General features: G+C 37.6%; 2 protein-coding genes across 2 annotated transcripts in view; both read left to right on the forward strand.

Annotated features, from left to right (window-relative positions):
* The window catches only part of BTBD3 (BTB domain containing 3), a 405,212-nt gene that overhangs the window by 261,833 nt on the left and 120,648 nt on the right, over positions 1–22,731 (forward strand). The gene's annotated exons all lie outside the window — the stretch shown is intronic.
* The window catches only part of SPTLC3 (serine palmitoyltransferase long chain base subunit 3), an 85,918-nt gene that overhangs the window by 14,093 nt on the left and 49,094 nt on the right, over positions 1–22,731 (forward strand). The window contains exons 2-4 of the mRNA XM_051614849.1: positions 19,436–19,627; positions 20,729–20,883; positions 21,806–21,954. Of these exons, the coding sequence (XP_051470809.1) occupies positions 19,436–19,627; positions 20,729–20,883; positions 21,806–21,954 (496 nt within the window). The remainder of the gene's footprint in view (positions 1–19,435; positions 19,628–20,728; positions 20,884–21,805; positions 21,955–22,731) is intronic.

The following is a 22,731-nucleotide window of genomic DNA, read 5'->3' on the forward strand; positions in this document are numbered from 1 at the left end:
ATCTACATGTTTTCAAGCTTATCTGTAGCCTGTCTTTATTTTCAGATGTATATTAATGGGATGGTATGTTGACATGCAGTAGTGTGAAATGTGGCTTGTACTGTGTGCCTTAGTAAGACTTAACAAAATAATTGTGAGGAAATTTGTGTCCAAAGCCAGCAGCAATGTGCTTTGGGAACTGAGGAGTAGTTTTAAGAAAATTCAATTTCACCTTGAGTTAAGCCTTTTGTCCCAGGAAAGTGTAATGTATTGCATCCTTGAAAAGGGATTATTTGGCCTCTTCACATCTCTCACTCACCAGAGAAAGCTAAAGAAATAAAATTCTGCAGCAGATGACTGTCTTTAACCAGAGATATGCAGGATCAAGAAGGGCTGCAAGGAGGCTGTCTTTTTTTTTTCTTTTCTAAGTCTATTGCAAGGATGATTTGCTGAGCAGGCTGGCCCCAAAGTCCTGGCCCTTGGGCACTGGTGCTCTGTGGAGGAACCTAGCAGAGTACTTGTTGTTACAGCAGCAGCTTTCATCATAAAGTAACGTCTACAAGATCCTTCCATCTCTCCATGAACCATGTCCTCCTAAGTACCCAAGTTCACCTGTCCATTTCCATTTTTCTGCAATTCATTATTGTCTTGGCTCTTCCTAAATTTCTGCTGTGATAGTTTTTTTATTCTCTTTCTATATAAAAGAAGTTCTATCATCACCTGTTTGATTTGGTTAAAAAAAGTTAAAAAAAACCAAACAAAAAATCACTGTGGCTTTTGCCAAATTGGGTCCATCTGACAAAAGTCAACAGACTCTGCTTGTAATAAACAAGACAGTATTATCAAGCTTGACAGATCAAAAATGGAGCTCTATCAGCTTCCATCTCACCCGCAACTCAAAGTATCAATTAATTGATGCTTTTGAAAATGTTGCCATGAGCTTCTTTATGCTTAAAGCATAATTAAACCAAGTAAATCAGAAGTTAAAAATACAGCTTTTCCTATCAATAGGTAGAAAATACTTTTAAATTTGCAGAGATAAAATGCTATTAGTGGTTTTTTGTATATATGATTCAGTATAACTGGAGGTCTTTTGAAAGTTGTCTCGCATATGGGCTGAGAATTACATGGGGTTTTGTAAGTGAAGCAGGTTTTTACTGGATTTTGTCAGTATTGTTTTCTGAGACTTCGGCTTTTCATAGAATCATAGAATCATAGAATCTTAGGGGTTGGAAGGGACCTCGAAAGATCATCTAGTCCAACCCCCCCTGCTAGAGCAGGGTCACCTAGAGCACATCACACAAGAACGCATCCAGGTGGGTTTTGAATGTCTCCAGTGAAGGAGACTCCACAACCTCCCTGGGCAGCCTGTTCCAGTGCTCTGTCACTCTCACAGTAAAAAAATTTTTTCGTATATTCACCTTGAACCTCCTATTTTTTGGCTGTTTCAATATGTACCTGATGAGAAACACAGTATTGTAATCCTGTAGTTTTGTTATAAAATGATAACATTTACAGGAAACAGAATTTCATTCAGTGACATGTTATGCAAATTCTCAAAAGATCAGGTAGGCATGCTTATTTTTATTCCCTGCTGGCCACATTATAAGTGTCAAAAAAACCACATACATAGTTTGTTCTTTCAGCATGGTAGCATTAAGCAATCTTGGTTTGTTTAGGACTCATTTCCTATAGAAACAAAGCTTATTTAGTATTACTATCCATTTGTCAGCTCTTTAACAACTTGTGAACTAGTCATCCATTTTCAATCAGATTTGACAAAGGCTTATCATCCACTTTTTCCTTAAAGTAGGCAGCTGAGCACAGGAGAAAGGCATGTTCTATGTTGAAAGAGAAGCTGCAGTGTGAACTCATTCCAACAGTACCTTGGGGAATCTGCAGTAGAAAGATTTGATCTGTGTCCCAAATAAGAAGGAAGTTTCTGTCAGTGTGTTGCTTTATTTGACACCACAGCCAGTCAACACAAGACACGTAGAAAGGCAGAATTTATTATTCCCAGAGTTCGCAGTGCCCTGTTTACTTCTGCTCTGGTTTCTGCTTGGTGTATATCTTACAATTGCATTTCTCTGGAATTTATTTAGTCTGTAAACATTCTGGGATAGACTTTACTATCTGTCCTCTTCTTGTAAAATACTTGGTACACATAAAAGCATTATCTATTGAGTGTACCTCCATCCCTAGGAGTTTTCATCAGTCTTCCCATGCTTTCAAATATCAGTGACTTGCTATCAGTATTGTGTAAAGCAGTTGACCTATCTCCTGCTCTAGTTGCTGCTGGTATGTCATGATAGAAAAGTGTATCTTGGTCTCATTTCTGTCTCATTTCTCATGGGACATTTCTCTGTCAGTCCATCTACATCTCAAATATGAGTTCAGGTTTTACATACTGTTTTACAGTAATTCAAATCTAGTTCAGTCATGCATAATTTCTTCGTCTTTAGAGGAGATTGATCCAAAGGTGAGCAGATTCAGACTCGTCGTTGTCATTTGGCTTGTGCTTTCCCATTTCACAAAGGCAGTATGATTTCAGTTGACCTCCTGTTAGTCAAAGTATCTCACCTACTCAGCAGCAGCATTCTAGTGGGAGCTGTGTTTTGGGACATCAGCATAAAAACAGAAATGGAACGGATGCAAATCTCTCACTCCGTGACAAGTAGTTTCTGTAAGTTTGGGCTAAAGGCTGATGTTTAGGCATTTTAGAGAGCTTTGATTTCTACTTCCTTGAGATTTAGGTGCTCATAATTACAATATTTTGGTTTTCAGGGCTACCCAAAGAGTAACTTGAATAGTATGGAAAGCCTGCTAATGAGCTCTTTAATCAAATATCCAAGATAGGCTTCTGCCTTCAAAATTTAGTCAAAAAGACTGGCAGAGAATGGCTTGAGGGTTCTTTACATTTATCTTATATTTTTTTTTGCATTTTGAGTGGTGTTTTGCTGGGGAAACTAATCAAAATGTCTCCACAACCCAATACTTCTCCGGAAGTAACCGCTGTGGTTGATTGACAATAATTTGTTTCCAGGCTTCACTGTTTGCTGCTTATTCCTATCTTCATTTTTTTTCCAGTCCTATGCATCTTCCTGCTCTATGGCTAATGTTTCAAGGCTACACTGCATTTTTGTTTTTGCTGCATTCCCACTTAGCTCTGTGGCCAGGAAACCCAGCTGTTCTCCATAGGACTCACACAGGTTTTCCAGTGCAATACTTCAGCTGAGGTATGAGAAACGGGCATAATTGCGTGCAGGCAATCAATCCCATTTGTCAACTTCTGGGAATAGGAAGCAGCTTTACCTATCAGATCATGATGACAAGAGTTACCAAGTCTGATGATAAATCATCTGGCACCCGTTTCCTGAAACCCATGGTAGAAGCAAATGAATTATTATTACTCTTTATTGGACAAAGAACTTTTTTCTTAAGTTGGAACGACTGCTGGAGTCTTGTTTCTTTATTACCTTCATTTAGACATGGTTAAAACAAGCAGACATACATGCGCTTTATCTATTCACATGTTCTTGCAGATCATTGCCAAAACTGAACAGGAGTGTGGTTTTGGGGGGCTTTTTTTAAGCCCATACGGTTTAACATGTAGGATTTAGCAGAGCTCCTAAACAAGACTGTTTTGACAATTGAGTAGGTAAGAACATTGCCAGGTCTTTGAAACATTCTGTGTTTTGAAAAGATAATTAAACTGAAAAAAAAAAATCAAAGCTGCCCCCACATGGAAGATATTGGAAGGGAAGGATGCCACTAAAACTGTCAAAAATAGGGCCTTATGTATGGATATTGGTCACTTTTGGAATAGGAAGAATAATTCTCAAGCTACAGGATGTCTTAATTTATCTAATATTGCTTAGTTTCGCCTATTCAGATTACTCATCAGCTAGGTAGAAAGTCTGGTGTGTCATAAACCAAACAGGGAGCAATTACGAATAAACACCTTGGTTGAGGTCCCGTTCTCACATCTGTTACGAGAAAAGCATGCTTGTGATTATGACATACCTGCCTGATAGTTTCTAGTTATTTGACTAGCACTTTCAGGGACAGGGCACCACAGTTGAACTTCTGTAACTCCATCTCACTTTCAAGTCAAGGTCAGTAAAATCTGTATTAGTCAACAGAAGGGACAAAGAGCTCCCGCACAAGTGACAATTGGCCAGTCATGGTGGAAATGGGGGAGTGAGATAAAGCAGTGGTTGAACTGGAGTGTCTGGCTTGCCTGGTTGTCCCGAGGAGGGAGCAGTGTTAGGCAGTGTGGTAGCACTGGGGTGGAGTGAGGTGGAGCTGCCGGGGGGAGCAAAATGCTCTGTGAGAACTAGGTCAGGGGAGTGCCGAGCTCACCAGGGTGCCGGCATAGCCGGAGGCTAGAGAGGGAAAGCCAAGAGGAGGTGAAAGGTGGATGGGTTGAGTCTGTGGCAGGTGATCACAGCCAGGATGAAGGCAAGAAAACAAAGTGAAGAAATGACACAAGGAAGGGAAGTTGTAGATCCGTAAGCAGCTGCAATCTTGGAGGAAGTGAGTCTATTTTTTATTTCCTTCCTTCTTTTTTTTTTTTTTTCCCCAAATAGCAAAGCAATAGCTGCAGAAAGATTAATTATTTCTCAGCCAGCATGTGTATTGACCAACATGTAGTAGTCTGAAATTAAATACTTTAGTGACAACTGAACATTTAGTCAAAACGAAAGCAGCAGTACTTGCCTGTGGCTTCTACTGCCAGCTTTTTACCATACTCCCATTGGGAGCATTCTAGTAAAACCTTATTTGTAACTGTTTGCAAAACCCTTGTTCTCTTCACCTGAACTAGTAAGAGTGCTTTAATCCATTTTGTCATACATTCTTCTTGAATATACTTAAATTTTACAATTTTCTTTCCAAATCCAAAACAGGGCTGTAGTATTTCTAGGGAAATGTGATCTCTGCAGGATGTCTCTTAACATACCAGAAGCAGATTTGAGGGCTGTATGAGACTTAAATGGATCTTAGGAAATGAGGATAGAATTGCAGGCTTTTGTGTAGTAATACAATCCTTCCAGATTATTTTACTGAGTTTTGTAACACAGGAAAAATTTGATAATACTTAGCTCTTGTTCTCTGCAGAGACACAGGGACATATATGGAATTTCAAAATTATTCAGCTCTACTTTGCAAACTAAGTGGTCAGATTTTTTTTTAATGGCTCCCAGCAAAAATAAAAATCTTTCAAAATTCTGTGGTCTGTGATGGTTTCTCCTCACAGTGCAGGAATGCTCGTGTCAAATATTTTCCATTCTTGGCATGAATTTACTCCCCCAGAGGTTATGTTCTGTTTTAATGCAAATAATCTACATGTTGTGATGCACCTGAGTACTTTGCAGATATGACATTCCATTCCAGTCAAGACATAAGTAATACTTTGAACCTTAAGCATAGTTATATTTCTATTTTCTATTCATTCATCTATATCTTCACTTATCAGTGCACTGTCTGACGGTTGCATTTTCAGTTCTATAGACATGGTGTAAGACTGAATCTTACTACCTGACTGTCCTCAAGCAATTTTGATATGCACTGGCTAGATCTAGACAAGCCTACCTTTTGGGGGCAATGTGTCTATGGTAGAACCCCAGTTTGGATACCCTTTCATTGTTCAGGGTTCTTTCTTTCCAAAAATCTTCTGATCTGTTCTGTTCATTAACAAACAACAGAGGATACTGGATTTTATCCCTGTGCTTTGGCTTATAGTGATTCTTTGAGAATGAAGCAGCAATGCATTTGGTAAGGCAAACCTGTAAACTACCTAAACACAGAATTTATGTTTTAGAGTATTTCACATTAAGTTATATAATCTCTCTGCATGTTTTTCTCTGACTCTTCTGAAATGGCCATAACCTTTTGTGGGTACCTTTCAAGGTCCCTCAGAGAAGCCAGTGCCTTTCAATGTACATTTCTATACAATTTCCACACAACAGTTCCAATGGACGTGGCTGTACTGAGCACTTAGCTTAGTCAGAACAGCCTTAACCCTCTGTTCATCCCAAAGAAGAAACCTCTCATTTATTTCGCTTCTGACTTGACTAAAAACTGGGGATATTAAATGCCATCTCTTTCTGTGTGGATGTAGGCAAGACTCAAGTCAGACCACTGCTGTGATTGAGCAATTCCAGAGCCACTACCTCTTGCAGAGGGAAGGTACTGCCCATGCCATCTTGCTTTCACAAAACTCAGTGTCAGGAAGCAGCTGGCAAGCCTACCAGCTCTTGTACAAGCTGTCAGCCAGGAGCCCCTGCCTATCACTGAGGCAAGACCTTGTCACCAGGTATGCAGAAATCACATGCCACTTACTACAAAATAAGGAGTGTAGCTTGGCAGCAGAGGGCATTATGCCTGGTCTCCTGCCAGTCTGGAATGGAAGCATGACCAGTTAAAGAAAAAAGAGACATCATTGGAAACACTGGGTCCTCCCATAATTCAAGCAATTGTTTAAACAGGTAACTCAAGCTAATTATATAGTTTAGCTTTTGCAGCTGAAAGCTCTGCTTTTCTGGAAGTAACATTCATCTTTTCAGAGGTTTCTCTAGGGCCTTGTGCTGGTGCCTATAGCTGCAATTCCTGAGCACTGAGTTATGCTTTATTTGGAGTTCACAGTGCCTTAACCATATCCCTCCTCTGATTGATGCTGGATTCTGCTTCATGAGTCCCTATTGTTGGGCAGCTCTGCCTGAGTTTTGTTCTGAGCATCTACTTTCTTTCCTCCAAACAGAATGCAGGAAAAAAATTATGATGTAGGAACTGCAACTAATGTTTTACTATACTTCTATTTTCCATCAGCTGCTGTGCTCTAAGATATTAGCTTTGATCTATGAAAATGAAGAAAAATGGGAAGGGGGAGAGCCAACCATGCTATCTGTTATGAATTTGGTCCCCAAAGGGGAATATTCTTGAATTATTATGGTTATTCTGTCTGTCTCTCCATTCATTCTTGATTTTGTATCAACTGATTTTTTTTACACAGCCTAAAGTTATTCCATTAGTCCAGTAAGGAAGCTGCCAGAATGGGCACATAGAATTTCTTAATTCAGTTTAGGATTATTAATTCCCTATATGAGAATGAGGGGAGTGTAGAGCTTCCTTCCCTGTGGAATGGAAAAAAATGTAAAGCAATGAGTTATCAGTGTATACTAGCATTGTTTCAGAATTTACTATGAAGCATTATGTCTGAAACATCTAAATATTCACCTCCAGGCGTGTCTCCTTACACGGATTTCGTGAGCAGTTTGTGTGTGAGACCTCATATAGGGTTTGGTGGTTTTTTCCCCACTGTAACTGAGCTTTGTTAATTCTTCATCCACTGATTCATATCACCAGACATGCTGGTGATACTGTATTGCTTTGCAAATGTGGTCATTCCTCAGAAGTAAATTATATTTTCTTTGCTAGCTGGTAGGTTATAAGTAGGTAGTTCACCCTTCCAGAGTAGTTACTAAATTAACTAAAGTCATCAGAACAACTTTGAGACCTCCCTCCACTGCAGTTGAGAAACACCTACACATTTTGTCATTGCTCATTGTTTGTCTCATTTCACAAATATGTTTGTAGCGTTCATTATAGAAGGGCACAACATTAATCTTATGTTCAGATTTGTACTTTTTAATCTTTTTTTTGCTGATGTGGAAGGGTAGAAGTGAAACACAAAAAATCTTCTGAAAATATTTCTTTATCTTCTATGTGAAGTTTTACTATGACTTGCTTATCATGTAAAACTTAAAAAACCAACTTTTTTTTCTTCAGAAATCTGAGACTGTTGTAATAGTACTTTAAAAGCTTAGCATTTTAGTGGGCTTTAAAGCTACATTCCTTTCTGAGAGAGAGGCTTCCTTTTGGGTTTTATTGATGGTGGTGATATTTGAAAAATAAGATTGATGTATCGGCATCTATCACTGCCAAAATGTGTCAGCTCAAGGCGGTGGATGGTGGTTAGAGTTTCAGCACACCCCTTCTTAGGTGGTCCTGCTTAGTGTTTGCTTTACCAGCTACTGTTGGTCTATCTTGATGCTTCCCACATTTAGGAGCACAGACTTAGCTGTGTAGACAGAAGTGTTATCCTAATGAAAAAGTCAGAGAAACATTAGCACATCTTTCAGAGGATTGGTATATAGAATGGTGCTGCATAAAGATGTTAATGAGATAAAGATAAGAGGGATTTTTGTGTGGCTACAAAAGAAAAAAAGCAACTCTATACAGTCTTTGTTAGCCAGAACTTAATTTGCTGATTTGTAAAGTGCACTGATTTAAGTTCTCCAAATATGGGCAGCTGCCAAAAGCCAGTCACGTTAATTTGATTTTAATTTTAAACAGAAACTCTACGTATCTTCTTCCCTCTTCCAGCATCCATGGTTTAGAAGTTCTCTCTATCTGCTTGCATTTCTCTCTCTGCAGAGACCAGACTTCGTGCTTGTCTTCCCAGCTCTCTCCATTTGGTTCAGCTCTTGTTTCTCAAAAAATGTTCCCCAAAGCTGGGTGGAATACAGATGGGGCCTGTATACTGCTTAGTAGCACTAGAATGATTTGTCCTTTTGCCCTTAACATTATTTTCTTAAGAGGTGGCTGTTTGGGTTTTTTAACTCCCTTTCACTTTAATATTGCTTCCTATATAGTTCCCTGCTGTTTCTGAGTACAGTTGTGCTCTTCTGAAATCTGTTATTCTGCTGTTCCATTTCCTGCTTTTCCCAAGTTCCTTGATTTCTACCGTTTTATGATCAGTGTAAATTAAAACTTTGAGTTAAGATACCCTGGTGTCTAGTTAAATTCATTCCAAGGCTCAGCAATGTTTTGAGCATTGTTTTTTAATTTGCCTACAGCAATATGGAACAAAATTATATTGGAGGTAAGCAAAGGCTTGTGCAATGTCTACAACTGTGTCCACATTGCTACACGTTGTGTAACAATGGGTCTAATGAAGCCTAATTCATCTTATTTTGTGTCCAGCATCCTCTACCACCCCAGAACATCCCAGCTTGCTTACTAGATCCTCAGTTTCCAGATCGGCAAGAGATGCAATGTGCTGACCCTTGTTCAGAGCTATATAGATGCTGGCTCATGGGTCATAACACTTGTGGTTGTGTAATTCACGCCATGAATGGCTAAAGAACCAAGTTATTGCTCTTTCCTTCAGTACCTTTGGATCTCTGCACTAACAAGGTCAAATTTTTCAGAAGCTTTCAGGAAAGTTCGTATCTTGAAGACCTCTATTCTTTCAACAGATTTGATTGAAATTGGTCTATGAGCTCAAAAGCTACTAGGGGAGTACTTGCAGATAGTGGAGTAACGAGAGAGCAGAAGCCATTGCTTTCTTAGTAAACAGGTTAAAATTGCTCACATACAAAGGATAATTCAGCTGACGTTTTCCTTCTTTCTGTGCATTTGAAGAGGTGTCTTCCTTTGCTGAACCAAAAGCAATGTGCTTCAGTCCCTGCTTTCCCTCAGTATTGCACCTGATTTGTCTCCTGAGTTTTTCTGATATGTTTCTTTTTCCTAATCCTTGCCTTTTCAACCAAGAACCACAGCCTCTACTTGTTTGCCTCTAGGAAGATGTGAATCTACTGGTGAAAATTAGCACATGACGGGATGAGGACTTTCCTTTTTTGTCTATATCTAGACTGCTGCAAACCTGAGTAGAGCACTTATTTGAGGGTGATTTCTGCAAGCCTGATACTTACAAAAGGTTCAAATGAGAGAAACCAGTAATTTTCATCTTCAGTGTTACGACTTACATAAGTACTGGAACAACTTATAAAGAATATTTTAATGTATGATGTACTAAAAAAAAAAAAAATCACATAACAATTTATTTCTAGATTCTTTTTATTAATCTACAAACAGTTGAAGTAGAATGCAGTTATTTTATTTGGAACTCTACAACTGAATTAGCCAATGTAATCATGGTCAATGAATATCATTGCAATTAAATAAACACTAAAGAGTCATCAAAGTCCAGATCATTTTTTCCAGTTGTACAAGGCGCCAGTTGAAATGAGTAGGAAGAGACAGCCTCTTGCACAACTGTTGAACCGCCTCTGGGATCCTGGAGGAGTCCACCTCTGAGTTCCTTACAGGTGTAGAGATGGGCATTACTTAATCACAACATATTGAAACAACCTTTTCTTGATATTTTCCAAACAAAAAATAGCTACAGAAGGATGTTATTGTTTCTGTAGAGTTTTAGGTAAAAAAAAAATAAATTAAAAAATCTAAAATAAGTAGTTAGTTGTCATCTGCTAAAATATATAGCTTTTCTGCAGTATTGCACAAGTTAGTGAATCCGGGCTACTCTATAAACTTTCTGGGGTTCTCACAAGATAATTTGAGGATAGCTGGGTTTTAGCCCTTGCCATGTTGTTAAATTAAATGGTGCACTGATTTGATCACGTATGCCAGTTATGATGCTGCCTTTGGTACAGTCTGTCTGACTTTAATTATGACAAGGGCACTTCTGCCAAGTTGCCTAAATATTGTTTAAATTTCCTATCTTCTTGCTTAAGACAGTTTCTCATGGGTTTGAAGGTGTCAAGCTATTCATTTCCTCAACTTTATTCCCACCGTGATGTGCTGTGAGACTACTGGCACATTTATAGGATGGCTGTCTCCTTCATCTTCCTCCAGTTCTTCTGTCCTAAAAACCTATGGTGGCATATAATAAGTCAGTGTATTCTGAATGTCGTTTGTTGTTTGGTTTTTGTTGGGGTTTTTTTGTGGGGTTTTTTTGTTGTGGTTTGGGTTTTTTCCCCCTAGGCTTCTTTTATGATGCTTAAATCCTATGCTAGATCAGAGAAGGACCTTGTCTACACAGATGATCATCTTCCTACTGAATTTTTAATTCTGCTATCTGTAAAACTAAAAATGCAAATCCTGATGGCCTCTTTCCCAGCTGTTCTTGAGAAATTCTGCTTCCCCCATAATTAAATTGTTTTGGGGTTTTTTTAATATGGTATTTCCTATCTTTCCCTTTCTGTCTATCTATGGTATGTCAAGAGATCTGTATTTCAATATCCTTTAAAATAGCTAGTTACCTTGGAAGAGATAATGCAAGTCCAGCTACGACTCTGATTGCATGAACAAAATTGGCAATTATTTTCTCTGTTGTCACCTTTCTGAAATACAGTATGTTAATCCTTACAATAATAAGAATGTCTTGGAGGGCACACTCTTTCAACTTAACCTATGCATAACTCTCACAGTAATTAAAATACTGTGCAAGTTATTCCAATTATATGCAACTTTCAGGTAGGAAGCGTGAATGCTGTAAATTGCATTTCTGATTCCTTAATAAGGGACCTTTCCAGAAGTCTTCACCAAAACTGGTGCTGTAATCTCAGGAATCAGTGATGGCCTGAGACTCTTTCTGAAGTTTTAACACATTAAGTTTGAAGCTTGTGATGTATTTGACCTGGTTCATGGAAGTCCAGGGGCACATCCATTCTGATAGGGAATGTGTTGCATTATTATCCTGTTTCCATTTGTCACCTGTGCAAAATCCTGGCCCTGCTTAGAGCTGTTGTACTATGTAATGGGAAAAGCTCTGGGATCAAGGAGATGGTTCAGTTATGCAAGTTACTGCATCAGATTGTCTATTCACCTGTAGTGTTTTCTTCACAAGAAAATTTTGCAGGGAGAGCAGTTTTGTGCTAGTTACAGCATTTTCTGGTTTTCTTTGCAAAGTCACTGTGTGGGAAACTGAATTGGTGGGTTTTATCATGTAGATTATAGTTCAGAATCACACTGGGCAAAATTGCTAAGAGTCTAATTGGGTCATCCCAAGTATCTTTCCATTCAGTTACAGTCTTGATCCTAAAAAATACCAGTTTCCTATAAAGAATGGAATCCGTATATGAGATCCACAGAATTCATTTCTAAATGCTAAATCACTTCCAGAAGAAATTTCCTGTATTAGCAGATCATTGCCGGTCATGTGAAGAAACTGACAGCTTTTGAAATGATACCACTTCATCATCATCTTTGTTTGTTTATTTATTCTCCATGCCAAACCCAGAGGATTTGAATGATCAGAAGATAGTCTGATGTGGCCAGGCATTGCAAGTCTTGTAGCTTACTCTAAGCTTTGGAAATAATAGCAAACACTTGCTGCAACTTGAAGCCATGAACTGTGTCGGGGTTTCTGTAACCTAGGCATTTCAGCCAGGTCTTTTCATTCAATGTGCATGGCTTTCTACTCTGTAATTGCTGTAAGGTTAGGAAATACTTCCTGGTGTTTGGAAGCATTTCTCTGGGTAGTGAACTTCATTGTTTTGTCTCTAAGAATTTGAAATTATTAAAGTCCATCTTTTCCCTCATGCCTTCATAGTTATGTTGAGTCCACCCTGAATTTTCTGGGACTAAGGGCAAACAAAGTAATAGCTGTATCAGGCATAGATATTTCTTTTTCTTTCTAGCGTTTCTTGCCATTGCAATGTACAAATAAAGCCACTGGGAAAAGAGTTTATTTGCCATTGTTTTTCTCTCCTGTGTACTGTTTGATGTAATTGCCTTAGTTGGTGTTGGATAGTATCTGTTATGATCTATAGTGCAATTTCTGAAACTTGCAGTTAAAAGTAGTGTTTTCTTAGATTTTTTCCCCCCATCATCACATTGCATTGTCATAATTTTCTACTGACATTTGTCCTGACTGTATGTGCATGACTCCAGACTTCTGTGCTGTAAAGAGATTCATGTAGCTCTTCTTTTGACCAACACTGTAGTACAACCGTTCTGCAATGTGCAGGTCTACTTGCTGGACTAAATTCATACCAGATAAAAACATGTGGTAATCTATAGGTTTTGTGAAAATTGCAGCCGGTAGACAGTTCACTTAATAGTTGCAAATAAACATTCAAAAAGGATGTGGGCAGGCTGGAGAGGGTCCAGAGAAGGGCCACAAGGATGATCAGAGGACTGGAGGACCTGCAATATGAGGAGATGCTGAGAAAACTGAGTTTGTTCAGCCCTAAAAAAAAAAAGAAGGCTTTAGGGAGACCTTATTATAATGTTCCAGTACTTAAAGGGTGCCTACTGAGAAGATGGAGACTCCCCATTTACAAGGAGTCACATCACAAAGACATGGGGTAATGGGCACAAGTTGTTCTTGGGGAGATTCCGATTGGACACGAGGTAAATTTTTCAACATGAGGACAAACAAACATACAGTCATTTCAAGCTTACATTTTAGAAACCTGAGCCTGTAAGATCTCAAATGTGTTGTAACAAAAAAGAATTAACATGCTTAAAGTAAAGGATATAATTGGCATTAACTAAAGAGATTTGTGAAGTAACCTCAGTTTGCGTCGGTAGTGTATTAATTACAGGAACTTCAGATTTTAATAATTTCAGTTTCCTTTTTTTTTCCTTTCCCTGGGAACTGCATACAATCATCAGCAACCCCCTAGTGTCTAATGGATGCCTAGGTATGGTGGTTTTGGGAAAACAATAGCTACAGCAGTCAGCCTGGTGGCTTTGCATAGAACCTGAGAGTTTTATTCTATGAAACCCAGCCATCTGGTTTTAAAACCAGATAATGATCCATAGGGGACAGCACTGCACACCAGCCACTTAAAACCATGACTATCCAGTGGCAAGCTCCAAGTGGGATTCAGCTGGACCATACCCTTCTCACAGTTAAAATGGAACCCTGTAGTGTACCCCATCTTCAGCTCCTGCTCCAGAGGGGTAAGGGCCTGTATAAGTCTTGTCATCCCCGTGTGGCTGTCCCACACATCTTAGGACATCTAAAATCACCTGTATTTAGGATTTTGTCCCAGATGCTTTTCTTCTAAAGTTAGGGAGGAAACATGTTTAGAACCAAACCACCCACAAGCGAACAGGTGTTGCATCACTGACTCTCTGTTCTGCTGTCAGTTTTTAGCTGTAGCAATGCGCTGTCCTAATTTGCCCAGTATTTCCATGTCATCTTGAAATCTGACAGATATTGAGCAAATGTGGCTAAACTTGGTTTGCATTTTTCAACACTTACCTCTTAATTCACACATCTGTCTAGAAAGTTTTGTATACATCGGTCAACTTTTTTAACAGGTTTTCTGCAACTGCATGATAAAATCTGATCCAGAAACAGGTGAAATAGTCTTCTTAAATGGAGGGAGAGTAAAATAAATTTTCATCCTCTTCTGGATCAGATTTTTTTCCAAGTGATGATCTTATATTTGAAGACACAGCCTTTATTATTCTCACAGTACTTTTATTTCAAGGTTATAGTTGTCTGTGACTGCTGAAGCTGTCTTGAAAGTGGGCACAATAGCTAAAAATAGTATTCATTTAAGCTTTCAAAAACCAGAATGGTATTTCTGTATTTCTTTAGAGTTTATGTTTTCTCTACAGAACAGACTTGCATTAAAACATGAGTTCTCGGGTCTCCGTTTCTTGATACAGCTCTGCTCACAGAGGCTTACTTTTATTTTATGTCAACATAAGTGGTTACCTCTTTGCTAGCAAATTAATCAGGGCCAGCGCACAGGTTTATTACTGTGACACTATTTCTGTCCTGTTCAATTCTTAGCTCTCCATTTGATTAAAATCTGATCCATGCCAAGTAGTACTGTCCCAGAAGCTGCAAAACCTAAATGCAAAGAAAAATTCTCTCCTCACTTTAAGGGTAGTATGAACAAATATTTAAGTATTACTCATGGTATTGCATAACTATATTTTATTGTTCTTTGCCAATGCAAATATCAAGATTTTTAACTATTCCTTAAAAAGGTGTTGCCAGGAGTGTAGTTAATAGACTTTGATATTAGTTCACATTATTATTAGAGCAAGCTATTTTGATTAAGATTGTGTGTCCATTTTATTTAGTATTTTACTGATGCCCATCCTAATTGCACTGTTAGGTTTGTTGTTAGTGTTCATTTCTCCATTTTAAAAACTGAAGGCATTTTGGAGGAAAATTGCCATTAGGGGAAACTTTCCTCTAGTGGCAACTTTCAAAGTACTTTGGATAACTACGGAACATGGGGATCTATGAGGTATTGCCCTTAAAGCTGACTTTACTGCATTGCAATCGCTCCTCTTGACTTTCTTGGCATCAAAATCTTGCCCAGGAATTATCTTGCTGTGACTGTCTTACTGGAAACCAATTTGCAGCTGTGGTTTAAAGTCACTGCCAAGTCTGTTGACATATTTTTTCTGTAAAGCTGAGCTGCAAGTATGGCCTTTGGTATCAAGAGAGTACATGACAGCATGATCTAGTAAGCCAAGCAGAGACTTGACACACAGAAGTTGCATATCCTGATTGTGCTTTCTGTTTCTCAGAACTCAGTGAAGTCCTAGGTTTGTCAAACTCCTTGGCAAAACATCTGTTCATTTTGAATTTCATTTACAACCTTTCTGCATTGGATGCCTTAACACTGCATTGCTAGGTTCCTTGAGTTTGTGCCTGGAAACTATACTTGTGCTGTGTCAGACAATTGAAAAACTATTTTGATTTGGAATGTCAGCAGTATTTTTAAAACTAATAAGATGTGGATTAACATATCACAAATCATGTTTACTCAATATTTTTAAAGGAAGCCAAACATACAGTTGCTGAGTAACTCCGGGCTGCCGCTTAAGCTACAGGAGAAACAGGGAGTTACAAATTAAATATGATATTTGAAAAGGTGATCAGGGACATGCAAGCTGTGGAGTCCCCCAGAGATCTCACATTGGACCTGTGCTCTCTCACATTCTCACCAATAGGCTGGGAAAGGGGTGAGGAGAAATAGGTGACAATATGTGTTGGCAATATTGAATTCTTCAGGATAGTGACAAATTATCACTGGACAAGAAGCATTGCAGAAAGTTCTTGTTGGTGGTGTGTAATGGTGATAAAGCAGTAAATGAAATTGCAGGTCACTGAATAAAAAACAATTAATGAGTTGGAGAGAGAAATTATCCTAAGAATGCACAAATAACAGTGTGCTCTAAATTAGGTATTTTTTGCAACTGGGGAAGGGTATATTGTAATAATCAGAGATATTTCTGAAACTGAACTGTAACAAGAGGGCAAATAGAATGTTAACAATCTTTTAAAAAAACAACAGAAATCAAGACAAAATGTGATTTGCAGGTATATAAATCCATACTGTGCCCTCAAGTGTTTTATACCATTTTGGTTCCCTTCCTTTCCATCTCAAAGAGGTATGATTGAACTTTGCTGACTGAGGAGAAAGCTGAGTATTAAATGCAGATTTTCTTTGCTTTTTAAATCTGTGTAAGGACAAGGACAGTAGACTAAACTAGAATTAAATAGATTTAGATTCTTCTGCTCAGGAATACACAAGGAGAGAGGCAGAAGTCATATAAGTACAGAAAATTAGGAGTCATTTAATTGGTTGAGTAGGAAAACTGAGCAGATAATAATGGTCAAAGTAAATTGTCAAAGGAAATAATCATGCAATTTTTAAATTGAAAAAAGAAAATACTTTTTTTTTTTTACAGATTAAATCAATAATCAAAATTCACAATTAATTTCCACAACATTTGTGGGTTCAAAAACTATGAACTAATTCCTAGTTATCCCCCAATTACTGCTAGCTGTGATAACACAATCTCAGCTTCATGAAATCTCCAAGCCAGCAATTGCTGGAAGAATATACTAAGGAAAGCATCATTCCCAATTTTTGTTTTTAAAATCTTTGCCTAATCATCTGCTACTTAGGATTGCTACACTTGAAGTATGGAGCTAAAGATGTACTGTAGACTCCAGGTGTTATTACAGATAATAATATACTTGTGAGTGTACAATTCAGCAGAGCAGTGTGTAACTAGTGATCTCTGGATCATTTCAGGCACTTGTAGGAGATCTGGTGCAGTTGATTTTGGTGCCAGCAACAGCTTAATTCCATCTGTCTTCACTGTCTAGGTGTTTTAAATGCAGAGTCTCCCGTTCAACCTCTTTCTTCTCAAATGAAACTTTACGATAACAGGTAAAAGGTCAACAGTAATGTAGTGCAAAATGACAATCAACCATTAATCCACTGACCACTGAGGTTGGGTGAAATTTTTTAACTTCCTCATCACGTGCAGTCAGTCATCTGTATCCCAATGCTTGGATTTGAAATGCTGGACAAAAACGTCCATGTTACCACCGTCCAGAAGCAGCAAATCCATTTCATTTGATTATTCCAATCCTGACACTCTTTCTTTACTTCTTTGTGGGCCTCTAGGGATGGGCAAAATGCTCTTTGTTTTCCTCACTTTAGTTTTGAGACAAGATGTCGCTGTTGGGGTTTTTTGTTGTTGTTTTGTTTGGGATTTTTTTGTTTTTTTTCTCCCAGCTTTGTACTAACATTGGGCTATTTGAAGACTCTTAGTTTTCTTCATTCATAGACTGCAGAGTATGAGTCACAGTCTGACTCCACATTTCTAGTACTTCACTGCTAGCAATGCCATTTACTACTAGCTGTTTTTATGAAGGATAGTATGTTACAGTGGTTATATATTTAAATACTTATATCATACTGAGTGCATAGAATAGCATCAGCTGAAATGAGAGTTCCACTACAGAAGAGTTTTACTGCAGAAGAAGAGTTTTGCAATGCAGGAGTCTGACCTGTCCCTGTTCCTTCATTAAGAAGATATATAATAAAAAAGTATTTCTTAATAAAATGGATAGACAGCATCATCATGCTAATTCTCTCCTCCGGGCTCAGGTGAATTATCACATCATCACAGCTTGACATGCTACAACGTCACTTGTATTGCCACAGATGACCATAAGTACCCTCTTAGCCCATGACAAATGTAAGGTAATATGACTGAGCTTAATCCTGAGTGAAATGCATACTTTACCTTGTCACTGTGTGCACAAAGCTGTTGTGGCTCATGTGAAATGTGACTTGACCATGTATTTAACTCATCCTCATAAAATGTTTTTCATGGTAAATAGGTTTCCCTAAAAGAGCAATTAGCTTGAAGTAGGAGTGCATGGGTAGTGTTGCTTCAAATGTCTACCCTCACATTGTGAGAGCCAGCCCTGCATTCCTTCTACCTCACAGGGCAATAAATCTTTCCAAAGTCTAATTGAGTTTCTGTTCAGCCCTACCAGCAAATTTTTTCCCCTTTTTGGATTTCCTTCAAAATCTTTATATTTTCTCTTTGCCCAACACCTTTTTGCTATTTTTTTCCTCTCTGTCCCAAGACAAGTTTGTGAATCCAGGATTGGACAACAGTTACTACTGAAATCAAAATCTTTGAGGATAAAGGCATTTTAATGTACTATGAAGATCAATAATACTCTATGTATGTCTGACAAGTACAGTGAATTTCCAGTTGTTCTAAAAAGATTGTTCTATTTCAGCTTGTTGCATTACATAAATAATCTACCTTTTCTTTTATCCACCCCACATGCAGCAATGGATTAATGCTATTTCTTCATATGTTGGTAGTCTTGCTTTTTAATATACTCAAAATATGTTCTGTGTCTGTTTATTTGTTTGTTTGAGGGGGTTTTTTGTTTGTTGTTTACAGAGGGAAGTATTTTTTTATTATATTTTGTTATTTTTGAATCGGAACTAGAGAGTAACTGTAAATGCCATTGTATTTTGCAGAAATAAGGGAGTTACCTCTCTTCCAAAGAATGAACTGATAAGCCTACTGAATATAAGTTGGCTTGAGAAACTCAAAAATTCAGCTTCTTTAATTTAAAACATGTAATTTTAGACTATTTTCAAGACAAAATATTTTGTCCACATATTTGTACATTTCTAGAAGTTGCTCAGAGTACAGTCACTGATCCCAACAAGCAGGGTGTCTATATCTCTCTCCCCTTTTTTTTTTTAATGCCCTTTGAAGTATGAAAAAGGTCACTGAAAATATGGTTAAAAGCATTTATGAAATCAGAACATAAACAGAAGGCTGGGATCATAGCTGGTTTGGATACTTCCTCAGCTCTGAAGAACATGGTAAAGGTGCCCTATTTTAGACAGGATTTGTTATATATGTGTTAGTTGTTGCAATGGGTTACACAAGACTTAGAGAAGTAGAGTCAAGCACGGTGTAGGTGAATTTTTAATGCTGCCCTTCCCTTTTTATAACTCTGCCTTGCAAGAGCAGAGTATAGTGGTTTGCATTTAACCACCTTTCAAATAATTGTTCAATTACACAATAGTATGTTGCCAATCCTTCCTAAGTTTCACGTTTCAAAATAGAAAAGGGAGTGGTGTTGAAGACACCTTAAGTTGAGAACGCTGGAGGAGAGGAGAGAAAATGGAAAATACTTGTAGTGGTCAGTAATAAGTTCATTGTCAAAGGTCCTCCTTTTCAGGTATAGGTTGCATCAGCTGATACAATGTGAGGTCTAAATGTCCCTCCTAACTTGTGACACATTAGAGAAAAAGATTTGCCTCAAGGCCTGAAGTCAAAGCTTTGATGAGATGAAATGTATTAATCACAAGTTTCTGTTCTATATTTTCAGAAGAATGGCGTATCAAATGGAACTCTCTACAAAAAAACATTTATCGAGCACTTTGAACAGGCACCAATGTATGTTGCTGTTCTTACTTTCGTGGGTTTTGGAGTGGGAACAGTATTTGGCTACCTGCGAGATTTTATGAGAGCCTGGGGACTAGAAAAGCGTAACATTGCTACAGAGAGAGAACAACAAAAAGTATGTATAAAAAAGACATTATATATCCACAGCCGAATTTTCCCCTGCTTGCAAGTTATGTGTGATAACCTGCTGAAGTAACAAGGCAGACAACTTGTAACCTAGAAAAGCACATTGCATAGGGATGAGAGGAATGACACGCACTGCAGTATAATTAAACACGTGTATGAATATGCACCTATGTAAAACCATAATTTGCACCCAGAGAGATTCTCACCTTGTTCTGAGTGTCAGAATACTCTCAGCAAAATAGAATCTCAGTGTATTAGGTTAATCCACAGGAAAATAAATCTCAGAAAGGCCTTATTGTTAAATATATAATCCCTCCAAGTTGCTTAAATCCAAATTTTTCTTTGTCCTATCTGTCTGTCTTACTTTGTCTTTCACACCAATAGGATGTGCTAACATCTTTGTAGTTACTGACTTTAATTTCCCAGTTTCCCACATATATAACTACCTGCCATTTAATTTTATCAGGTTTTTTTATCCAGTGTGTAATGCAGCTGTATTGCTGTTTTGTATAAAACTTTGTTTAGATTCCATACCTTTCTTTTAATTTAATTTCCAAATAAAATCCACATAAATAAATTAATTAGCAACTGAACTAGTTGTCTTAACTGACTGTTTGCCTGTCCGGTCTAGGGCATTAATGCCCAGATCAATTACATTGGACTAGCTTTAATGTGTCCAACATTTAATGAAATATAATGAGCTGTTTATGCTAGTTTTGCCATCTACTTCACACATGGCAAAATGTTCAGTTTGAAGTATTTGGTTTCTCCACGTAAATGAATCATGAGTTCTTCCATTTCCAAGTTTACAAATATTGGACTGGAGAATTAAGCTAACCTGTTGATCATTAAAAAAATACCAAAACCAAAACAAAACAAGAACAACAAAAACTGAAAAAGGCCAGAACTGTATTTCAAGGGATTTAAATTAAGATATTTGCTGATTGGAGATGTTTGTGACATAGGAACATGTGGCTGTTATAGCTCTTTGTTTACTAATGAATCAGTATTTCCTTTTAAATGGGAATGACTTGGGTACAGAAGCAGACATTTTCCGAGCAACATAACCCTGTGCGTGTTTTCAAACCAGGATTTTGTGCCACTTTATCAAGATTTTGAGAACTTTTACACCAGAAACCTTTATATGAGAATACGGGATAACTGGAATCGTCCGATTTGCAGTGTCCCAGGGCCACAGTTTGACCTCATGGAACGCGTTACAGATGATTACAACTGGACATTTAGGTGAGTCAGCTTATACTATGCAGCTATCAGCTTCATAAGAATATTCCTACTACATCTGCAAAACATAGAAAGTTGCATCTATCCCCTCATATGTGGATCCTCAACTAATATACATCAGTGTGTTTTTTTTTTTCTGAAATCAGTACTGTGCTGTCAATGTGATATTTTCTGGATATCATTTGAAAACACAGCGTAGAAGGGGCTGAATTCTACCACAAAGGGGCTTTGTTTGGCTGTGCCAGCACAAGTAAGACTGCTTAAGCTTCATTTATAACAACAGGCCTTTAGTCAGAATATTACTACAAAATTTGTTGTATCCCATGGTTAGGATTAAGTCATAATTTCTTGCATTGCATAAATGTGGCTTCTTGCTTTCGCAGTGAATCTTTGGCAGTGAGTTTTAAGCAGCTTGAAGATTTCAGTGTATCACAGCTATTTCTAAATTAAATAGGTATAAAAATTCACCATGTATACAATGTGTAGGTTGACTAAATTGCAGCTTATTGAGAATATCATAGTGTTTCCTCCATTTTCTTCATGTTTAGTTTCTGTGTTCATGTGAACATTTATGACTTTGTGGAAGCTGTTCATAATTTGCTTGAAAAAAATAGTTCTTCTTTTAAAGAAAGCCCTAGATTGGTTTGTTTATTTAAATCCATAAAAGCACCTTCTCACCAAATACCAGTATATTGCCTCTACATCTTGGAATCTGAGAAACAATCTGAGTAAGAAGCAATAATTAGACAGGAAAACAAAAAGACTGGAAAAACTTTTGAGATGTTAAAAGCACAAGAATTGTAAATTCCCAAATCAGAATTTGTCAGTGGCACAAAATTTGATGAGAAAAGTTTGTGGTTTTTTTTTCTTTTTGTTAGGTGGGAGGGAAAGCTGCATGATTCTTTAAAATTTGCTTTAATTACAGGTTTACAGGAAGGACGATAAAGAATGTAATCAATATGGGTTCATATAACTACCTCGGCTTTGCAGAAACGGATGTTAATGCTTTGAAAACTGTGACCATAGAGTTAGAAAAATACGGAACAGGAATCTGCAGTACCAGACAAGAAATGGGTGAGTAAACAGGTAGATGGCCACCAAAGTTTCTGTAACTATATACATTTTCTTACAGGTATCTTGAAGGAATTTGGATAGTTGGAGAATTTTAGTCACATCAACAAATACTTGCTTCACTATTAAAAGTGATGCTGTGTTTTATTCATTATCACATGAAGATTTTTTTTTTAAGGAAAAATGTTATTGATTTTTGGAAAAGCAAAACCCTGTTGCCTGGCCTTTTTTAGTGGTGGAATTAACAGGCTTATTTTTTAAAAGAAGAAAAATAAACATTGAGACTAGGGCAAATTTAATTGTATCATAGATGTCTGTCACTTACTGCATAAAGAATATTCTGATTAGTAAAATAAGCTTTTATATTTATATATATATATTAAGTCTCATGTTCTAGAAATATACTATAATGCTTTATGAGACACTAACGGGCACGAAATAGAAATTTATAGTGTGCCTCTAAGGAATAAATTCAGGAAGACTTCTGACTTTCTTATTTTAACGTTCTCCACGATTTGTCTGCTTTTTTGGTTTGTAGGATGCTTGTCGTGTTACTTTCAATTTTAATTTTTTACACAAATCCATGCATTCCTAATTGGGCAGTTAGCCTGCTTTTCAGGCCTTATCTTTCTTGGGAGCTATAAAAAAGAAAAAAAAATAGTCTTTGCAGAATGGAGAATTTTTTAATAGACTATTTTTCCCCCCCTAATCTAGCAGCCTGAAATATTTTCATTTTGTATCTCTCAAAGCAAACTCTTTTCCTCCAGAAATCTTATGGGG

Source organism: Apus apus, chromosome 3 (assembly GCF_020740795.1).
Source record: "Apus apus isolate bApuApu2 chromosome 3, bApuApu2.pri.cur, whole genome shotgun sequence".
NCBI lineage: Eukaryota > Metazoa > Chordata > Aves > Apodiformes > Apodidae > Apus > Apus apus.